Source organism: Sphaerodactylus townsendi, linkage group LG10 (assembly GCF_021028975.2).
Source record: "Sphaerodactylus townsendi isolate TG3544 linkage group LG10, MPM_Stown_v2.3, whole genome shotgun sequence".
Lineage (NCBI taxonomy): Eukaryota > Metazoa > Chordata > Lepidosauria > Squamata > Sphaerodactylidae > Sphaerodactylus > Sphaerodactylus townsendi.
Window position 1 is genome coordinate 44,909,171 of NC_059434.1, and position 9,604 is coordinate 44,918,774.

Genomic DNA, 9,604 nt, shown 5'->3' on the forward strand with positions numbered 1-9,604 from the left:
AGCAGCACCTTACAGGCCAATGAGATTTTTAGAGAATAGACTATCAAGAGCCAAATTATCTAATGGAAGGAGCTTTAACTTTGAAGGGTTTATACCATGTAAATCTTGTTGGTCTTCAAACTGCTCCTGGACTCACATCTTGTTCATATTACAGCAATGTTTGCCAAAATTTAGCATTTCCTCTCCATAGTCTATTTCAAAACTCTAAAAAAAACAATTTTTGATGTTTTTTCCTGGAAGAGGTTATGATTATCCATCACCAACAACCTCCCATCTCTCATGTTTACTGGCATTGTGCAAGTGTACCTCCAGCAAACAAACGTTTGAGCAATAGATAGTAGGTCCAGGCTAAGATATCCGTCGCTCTGTAAACAGAAGGAAACAAATCATTAATCTAGAGGGGGTTTGGGGTTTTTTTAAGGTTTAAATTCAACCAAAGCCCCAAAGTTAAAGTCATCCCTTTGTGTGAGATCCACAGCTTTCTGAAGATGTTTCAGATGAGATTCTTCTGTGTACTGCTGTGCTTCAGCATCACCTGGGTATGAGTTAAATTTATCTGCTTGTTCTCTGTTTTTCTTGTCATTTGCAGTGTTTCTGTTCCTTCAACCGCTTGCAAACTTGAGGCTGCATACTTGTGCTAAAATCAGCCTTAATGCAAGCACATAGCAGAAATATGAAATGGGTATGTTCTTTTCACCTTCAGATGTTTGGATCAAGGATTCTTGATTCCTGAGGAATCTAGAAACAAATCTGTGCTTCTAAGATACAAGAGCATAATTACTTACCTTTTTTTTGTATGTATACAAAAAGACCAGTGCTACCAATTTAACCATGAACGATCGATTACATACAGCATCGGCCCATAAGGAGAAAATTGTTTTCTGTTCTTTCTCACAAGATGCAGTTCACTGATAACCCAAATGAGTACAGCATGTTAATAGCCAGATGGATGTTATCTGCACATGGATCTTTCTCGCTGGATTGGGGCAACATATAAACTTCTTTTTATGATTGATTGATTGAAAATATTTATATTCTGAACAAATTTTATTTTAATCCTATTGAACTTGAATTCAATTTTTCACACAAAATTGAAAAATATCCTTTGAGTACTCTGTGAAATTACATTTTGGGGAGAGGCAAAATTGGTGTAGCCATGATTTTTGTTTAGTTTTTTTAAAAATTACGAAGTTTATAGTTTCATTGCAAGAAAAATGCATTATTATGCATTATAAAGATTAAAAATACAGCAACAATTAAAAATCTAGCAATAGATTTATGTTTTTAGTGAAGCAAAAAATCCCAGTAATGGTTAATCAAAGATGAATTTCCTTTAAATTCAGGCTTTTCCCTAACTTCTTTAAACTAAGAAGTTAACTGGATGGAATTTGCATATATTACATCTTCCAACTTTGTTTAATCCAACACCATTTATAGAGGGAATATCATTTGCTAGAAAGATAGAAGATAGCTATAAATGGATCCCCAAAATACAGTAAGTTCAGAAGTACAATAAGCTTAGAAGTTTATCTGACCTAAAAACATTTAAAAACCACTGGACTACTAGACAAACAGCAGATTTAATGTTAGTATATAACCTGAAGATACTTAATGATTTAGGACATAGGAAATAAAATTAACCTGTTGAAAACTGTCCCCCAGCACCTGGCTGAAAAGTTACTGACTTATTCTAATACCAGACAAGCGAAAGGTGTGCTTGACTTCACTGGGTTTTCATGAAAGTTCTTGCCACCCTTGCAAATTGCCATGGATTTTAAGGATCACACCAGAAATCAGATTACAGCATATGGTTCTATTGTCTTGCAAAATTACAGTATGGGCACGATCAAAGTTAAACCTCCTTAACCTCCTTAGTTTTATTAGGAAGTTAACCCTGATTTTAGATTGCTAGGGTTGTACCAGAGGTGGGATCCAACCAGTTCTCTAGAAGTGGTTACTAATTTTTTCTGAGTGCCGAGAAGGGGTTACTAAAGCAACTTCCCTGCTCAATTGGAACTGGAGGTACATGTGTGCGGTAGCACCACTGTTTGAATCCCACCACCATCGGAACCTGTTATTAAAATTTTTGGATCCCACCACTGGTTGTACCCTATCTTTTAAAGTTCCCTTCCTACTCCTTACCAACATTTCTTCATAAACAAAGGCAATTAAATGGTGATGTATTCATTATTTAATGTTATAATAATCTAGTCAGATTCATTTTTAAACTCATGAAAGGATTTCTTAAGATTAAGCAAAGAACCAGTAACAATTTTATTTGTGTTTGATTTAAATGTTCTGGTGAAACTATGCAAACAGAAACTAGTTATCACGTGCAGCTGATAACCTTATTTTATGTATGGGTTAGATCCAGCCAGCTTTTGCACTTAATCTTGCCCAATTGTTCTCTTCAATACAGCCTCTATATCATGAGACTTTTCTCCATGTAAGTTGCTTAATACCTATTATAGCCTTTTTAGTGGTCAAAGGGGATTCCTGCATTCTTCGGTGATGGGAAAGCTGGCTGAATCCAGCCCTATAAGTATTCTATACTGACAGGTATTTTTAATTTTTAACTCAAGAAATTATTACTATGAGATGAATCAGTGTACCTTTTACTGTTATCTCTTCACTGTTATCACAGGCAGCAGAGGGTGAAAGCACCTTTGAAGGGCAAGGAGGAGGAGTGCGTGGCCCAAGAATAGTGGAGCATAAAACTCAGTCTGACTGCAAACAAGACAAGAACTGGCCAATATGTTCTGATGAGGATTGGGTAAGCTAATGGAAAACAGCAGTGCCTGATCCAAACAAAGTTTTTTATCATCTCAAGACAATACCAAGGTTACGGTGCAGTCCACATGGATGATACAAATATAGTATGGCAACTCATCAGCTGTTACAAAGAATACCATTGAATTTCTAAATTACTGGGATAAAAAATTAATATGTGTCATGTATCAAAAGATGATCATGCGTTTGATTAATGAACATCTACTGATAGTCAGTTAACACTGCAATCTTATGCACACTTCAGGAGAATAAGTGCCATTAAATTCAATAGGATATACTTCCAAGTAGACATTCATAGGACTGAACTATACAACTTTCAGCTGCAAAAAACCCAAGGAAATAATTGATAGATTTTTTAAAAAGAAAAGAGTCATGGATTAGTTAACAGATACACTGGCTTGGTTCCACAGAGAGAAGGGATTCCTGTCCATAGAGTGTGCCTATCTCGCTCTCCATCCTTTTGTAGCCCCAAATGCCCCCGTAATTCTGCCTGCTAGGGGCATGGAAACTCCAGGATCACCATGAGAGGGAAATCAGATGTCTGCAGTTGGTGGGGGAGTGGGGGAAGGAATCAAGAGGCAAATGGTTAACAGAAACATAAGGTAGCTGAATCAGAGCTGGCAAAGAAACCAGGGAAAGTTCCATCACTTAAACATAACAATATATGGAACTGTAAGGAACCATGGTTGCATGAAGCCTTTAATACACTGAGTCAAATCTTAATTTGCTGTATTAAAAGCTGCCAATCAAATGATATGGTGGACATTTCATCTAAACTTTACTCCTCCTTTCTTTCAGGGCTCTAAATGTCCTTCAGGATGCAGAATGCAAGGGCTAATAGATGAAACGGATCAAGACTTTAGTGACAGAATAAATAAACTTCGGAAACTGCTCTCAGAAAACCAAAACAGCTACAAGAAAGCTGTTATTGTGAAGCAGGACACTGTTGACATTCTGGGCCAAAATCTGCTAAATGAGCATGGTAAGTGTCACCCTCATAATTGTGTTGACATCTGACAGCTAACAGTCACTAGTCAAAAAGAGTTGGTTGTTTTGTCCATTGAGATCAATTTGCCTTAATTGTTCTCTGCCTGATTCTTCAGGATGAAAGTGGTATGCTGTGGGATTGCTCAAGGAACACAATGATGACCTCTGAAAATATATCCTGAATGTGCTAGAATATTAGGTTTTTCTTTAATAATAACATAAGATTCATAGTATTTAAACCTGTTCAGTTCTAGGTGATATTGGTTGTATTATGGGTTGCATTATTTCTTCTTCTTTTTTAAGGCTCCATCTTTTCCTCCCATTCTTAAATATTAGTTTCAAAAATACTCAACACAATTCTTTGCTTATAATTACTTTCTTGTGCCACTGTTCAGAGCAAATGAAGATCTAACAAAGGCTGCTTCCACCTGGGAATTTTTCCAAGCAGGGAGGTAGTCTCTGCAGAAAGAGGCCCTATCAAGGCATGACTCATCTGGCTCCCCTTCCCCCCTTTACTATGGAGAAAATGTCAACATCATTTTCTCCAAAGTAAAGGTGAAAATGGGAGATCTTGGAAGCTAAGCAGAGGCACTACTTGAAAGAGAGGCCACCAAGGAAGACTCTGCAGAAGGAGGCAATGGCAAACCACCTTTGCTTGATCAGCAGTGATCAGGAGCAGCAGTGGCGTAGGAGGTTAAGAGCTCATGTATCTAATCTGGAGGAACGGGGTTTGATTCCCAGCTCTGTCGCCTGAGCTGTGGAGGCTTATCTGGGGAATTCAGATTATCCTGTACACTCCCACACATGCCATCTGAGTGACCTTGGGCTAGTCACAGCTTCTCGGAGCTCTCTCAGCCCCACCTACCTCACAGGGTGTTTGTTGTGAGGGGGGAAGGGCAAGGAGATTGTCAGCCCCTTTGAGTCTCCTGCAGGAGAGAAAGGGGGGATATAAATCCAAACTCTTCTTCTTCTTCTTCATTTGCCTTGAAAGCCCCTTGCTGGGTTTGTCATAAGTCAGCTGTGACTTAACGGCACTTTAGAGACACGCACAAACGTAACAGTGCAATGTGGCTGTGGGTGGAATGTTCATTTGGACCTTTCCACGGTGGGAGGCAGCTGGCTGAAGACTTGCAGTCCTTTTAAAAGGCTTTTTGGGGGTTGCCCTTGGGCCAGACACAGACTCTCGCTTAACTTAACTCACAGAATTGTGAAATAGAGGAGAGGAAAATGATATCATTTGCTTTGGGTCTCCATTGGGGAGAAAGCCAGGGTTTCTAGATTTACCAAAGACCAATATTTTTATATTATTTTTATTTTAAAATGTTCTTTCAACAGCATTTATATGTTTGAATTCTGAATTAGCAATTTAAGTTGCACTGTTAAACAGCTCGGCTTACCAACCTCAGAGGGGGACTGAAAGTTTCACAGAATGACGACTAACCTCTAGATTTCATAGATCAATTCCCCCAGAGGAAATGGCAGCTTTTGTGGACAGACTGTATGGCATCACATTGCAGCTGAGCATCCTCCCCATCCCAAACCCCATTCTGTCCCAAATCTGGAAGATTTCTCTAAGCCAGAGTTAGTCATCTTATAAAGAACTATGAAGAGGAAATCTATCATAACAATAATGACTTCTTTTGGTCTAGATAGAGACAATAGCTATGGACTGTTATCTGATGATCTGAGGAGAAGACTTGTGATACTGAAGCAGAAAGTTGTTACCCAATTGGCCAGAATTAGAGCACTTCAAAACAGTATCAAAAATCAAGTTACAGAGATAAATCGTTTAGAGGTAAGTTGAGTAGTATTTTTATTTTATTATCACTTTCAAATTTTATTTATAGAGGCAGGATCTGTTGCTTATCGTCTTGGTTGATTAGTTACTTAGTTGAGAAGACATGAAACACAAGTTAAGAGTTTTTTGTTCTGCTGGAACAGTTTCAGAATCACACAGTGTGCACAATTATATTTACCAGTTTATCAAGCTTGGAACCCATTTTCCTGTCATGGATTGGCTTAATTCACTGATAGTGGAAATTATAATTTTGTTGAAGATGCTAAGAGTTATTTGGAACACACACACACAGCCCCACCACAACCACTTTTTAGTCCCTCTTTATCTTGTTTTGTGCTGTTGAAAGATTATTCCTTGGCAAATCACTGGAAGCAGAACTGAAGCTGGAATTCCACGCAGTACTTAATAGATCTTTATTTCCACATGAAAATTTAACAATGTGGGAATGTTCCTTCTATATATTGACATAGAAATAAATCCCATTCAGCAAAGTTTCCACTACTCCTTTTAGTTTTTCTTTTGTTCGTTGATTTACACCCTAATTTATAATTGATTTACAATTAATTACAATTACGGTAAGCTTCATTTAAAATTAATTTCTTTCCATATTCAGCTGGCCCAAGCATTCAGAAATCAGTTGTTAATAATCAGTTCTTGTTCAGGTCCAGAGCAGAAATTAAGTACTGTACTGTTTTTCACTTTGAAAGGAAAGCTTGCTCATTTTTCACTTATTTTTATTATACATTTGTAACTGTATTATTATGATCATACATACTTTTTAAAGGATAAGTAGGTTTGCCTGCAAAGTGAAAAGCAGTATTAATTCTCCCAAACAGAAACTGGCAACTACCCTGAAAATAAGACATAGTAGAGGTTTTGCTGAAGTGCTAAATATAAAGCATCCCCCGAATGTAAGACGTAGCAAAGTTTTTGTTTGGAAGCATGCCTGTCGACCAGAGCATGCAGCTGTGGAGCGGAAAAATAAGACATCCCCTGAAAATAAGACATAGCGCATCTTTGGGAGCAAAAATTAATATAAGACACTGTTTTATTTTCGGGAAAACAGGGTAACAATTCATTCATATCAATGAGAAGGTACCAGCATCATTGTTTGAGTGGACTATTAATTAATCATGATAATTTCAGGCTAAGTGACCTGCCAAGAAACAACCCAGAATTTCCATGACTGGGGCATTTAAACCAGAGTGGAACTAGATTATATTTAAAATGTACATGTCTACTTAATCAATGTGTACCCTGCCTCCCTCCCAAAGTTCATGATGAACTTCCAGTGTATATAGTGGCCTCAACTCTCAGTGTGTACAGTAGCCTCAATAAAGCCAGTGGAATGAGTCCATCGTAAATACTCTAATAATTCCATATAAAGTGTGGTTAAGAAGAACACTGCTTTAAGAGCTTTGCAGATCAAATTGCAGTCACTTAATTTTTACCCTATCCATCTCTACTTAGGTGGACATTGATATTAAGGTACGTGCCTGCCATGGATCTTGTGCTCGAAGCGTTGAGTATCATGTGAATACAGAGAGCTATGATAACATAAGGAAGCAACTTGTACAATCTAGTACCCTCGACTTTCAACCAGAATTTCAAAGTAATCCCCTGAGGGTCCTGAAAATGAGACCACTGAAAGACTCTACTGTTCCTGATCATTACAAATCTCTTCTCCTATCAGAAGAAGACACAAAAACACTTAATAAATTAAATGTGTATGAAGCAGTATTAGAAGGCCCAGGATCACCATCTGGAGGTTCAGCCGTAGTCACCAAGCATGTGACCTCAGAAGCAAGTTCAAATCGACAGCCACATACCACCAAGATAGTCACTCCTGGTTATCTGGAAGGGCTACCTGAAGAAGCAGGAGGCACCATCAACATCAAAGTGAGCTCTACTGGTGGTGGAAGTGGTTTCTCTGATCTTGCCCATTTGCCAGAAGTAAAAGAGTTTTTTACCCCAGGTGATAGTAGCAAACTCCATGGAACAGGAACCAGCACCCACATTGTGCATATTGAAGGACATGACACTTTCTCTGACCTAGGAGAGGGAGAAGATGATGATTTCAGAGGGATTCACCTCTTGCCTGAATCCCATTCTAAAACAAGTGCCACTTCATCACATACTAGAACAGTTATAACCAGAACCAGTAGCTTGAACAAAGGGGGCTCCACTTTTGAAACCAAATCACTAAAAATTTCTTCACCATTTGAGGAGACACATGATTTGCAACATGATGAGAATGAAGAGGATACACCTGATTTTCGGGCACGCAGCTTGGGAACAGGCAGAGTGAAGATGGGGGAAAGCTACATCGGGACAGGTATCCATCACTGAAAATAACTATTGAGGGAGCAGGAGTGAGTTCAGTTTGCAACCAAACTGACACACTGGCTATACCATTACCTCAATCTATTTCATAGTCTAAAAAAAATACAATAATGTGTCTGTTCCCATTTAGGAAAGATGGGAAAAATTATTTCTTACTGTTAATAACTGGATAGCAAGGCAGTTGCATAGAGAATGTAATAAAATAAAATGTCACCTGGAATTAAAATGTGCATGTAAACAATCATTTCAGAAAAGCAAGTTTCAAGGTTTCTTTCCAGTGTAGCCCAAAATTAAATGTATCAGGTTACCTTCAGAATTATTACTGTTTGGATTCCTGTGAGCTTTTTTAAAAAAATAAAGCTTAACTGAAAACTTCTATCAACTAGATCAACTTTTTTTTTTAGACTGTGAGGATATCCAGCAAAAACACACTTCTGGTGCCAAAAGTGGCATTTTCAGAATCAAGCCAGCAGGATCCACTAAGGTTATTTCAGTTTATTGCGATCAAGAGACCAGTTTGGGAGGATGGCTTCTGGTCCAACAGAGATTTGATGGGTCATTGAATTTTAACCGGACCTGGGAAGACTACAAGAAAGGTTTCGGCAGCGTGGATGGCAAAGGGAATGGAGAGCTCTGGTTGGGCAATGAAAATCTCCATATACTGACCCAGAAGGACACTGTCCTTCGAGTGGAAGTAGAAGACTGGGAGGGCAATGAAGCTTATGCAGAATACTACATGCGTATAGGCTCTGAACTGGAAGGTTATAGCCTCAGTGTTTCCGATTATGAAGGCACAGCTGGAGATGCTCTGATCATAGGCTCAGAGGAAGATGGCAGTGAATACACAGCTCATACCAACATGAGGTTCAGTACCTTTGACAGAGACAGTGATGAGTGGGAGGAAAACTGTGCCGAAGTGTACGGAGGAGGGTGGTGGTACAACAATTGCCAAGCTGCTAACCTTAATGGAATTTACTACTCAGGAGGTCAATATGACCCAAGGAACAACATTCCCTATGAGATTGAAAATGGTGTGGTGTGGGTCCCCTTCAAACCTTCAGATTACTCTCTCAAGGTTGCTAGAATGAAAATTAGGCCTGTAGAGACAGACTAGAAAGAAAAGGGAAAACTAAACTTGCAAATTATATACCTCAAAGTTACACTGTATTTTTTTATCCAAGCAACTGAATGCAAATGAGACAGATCTGCATATTAAATAAAACAAAATGTTTCACTCTTGAAAGCATTGGTGGTGTGGTTAATTTATTTACAACCAGTACTGCTAACAAATATTTTGCAAAGTGTGGTGGGCAGGGTGTTCATAGTTAAAACAGTGCATCAGTTGATACCCATTGAAACCAATGGGATTGTCTGAGCAAAAAAAACTTCTGTAGATTGAATCCAGTGACACCCTTCTACTAAGTTTGAAGTCTCCTTTGTCCCTGTAAAGGCAGCTGGTTTAGGCAAATAAGCTGTGGTTAACCTTTCTATAGAGCTAGTCTGCTAAATCTGTTTAGAAAACATGACTAGTAGAGCAATTTGATTGGCCTAACAGTGCTACCACTGTTGTTAATTGTCCTCTTATCCTTTGTTTTGAATTCACACCATGGAAGATATACGTAGAACATGGGCCAGGGATAATCCTGGTTGTCTGAAGAGTTTGTGCTCACTCTTTACCTAACCCTG

The 9,604-nt window shown here is 38.6% G+C and overlaps 1 protein-coding gene across 1 annotated transcript; it reads left to right on the forward strand.

Moving 5' to 3' along the window:
* Nucleotides 1-433: 433 nt before the first annotated feature.
* FGA (fibrinogen alpha chain) lies at nucleotides 434-9,161 on the forward strand. Its single transcript, XM_048508817.1, has 6 exons — nucleotides 434-539; nucleotides 2,645-2,773; nucleotides 3,589-3,772; nucleotides 5,427-5,572; nucleotides 7,046-7,910; nucleotides 8,323-9,161. The coding sequence occupies exons 1-6, from the start codon at nucleotides 489-491 to the stop codon at nucleotides 9,030-9,032; spliced, it is 2,085 nt and encodes a 694-aa protein (XP_048364774.1). The 5' UTR covers nucleotides 434-488; the 3' UTR covers nucleotides 9,033-9,161.
* Nucleotides 9,162-9,604: the final 443 nt, after the last annotated feature.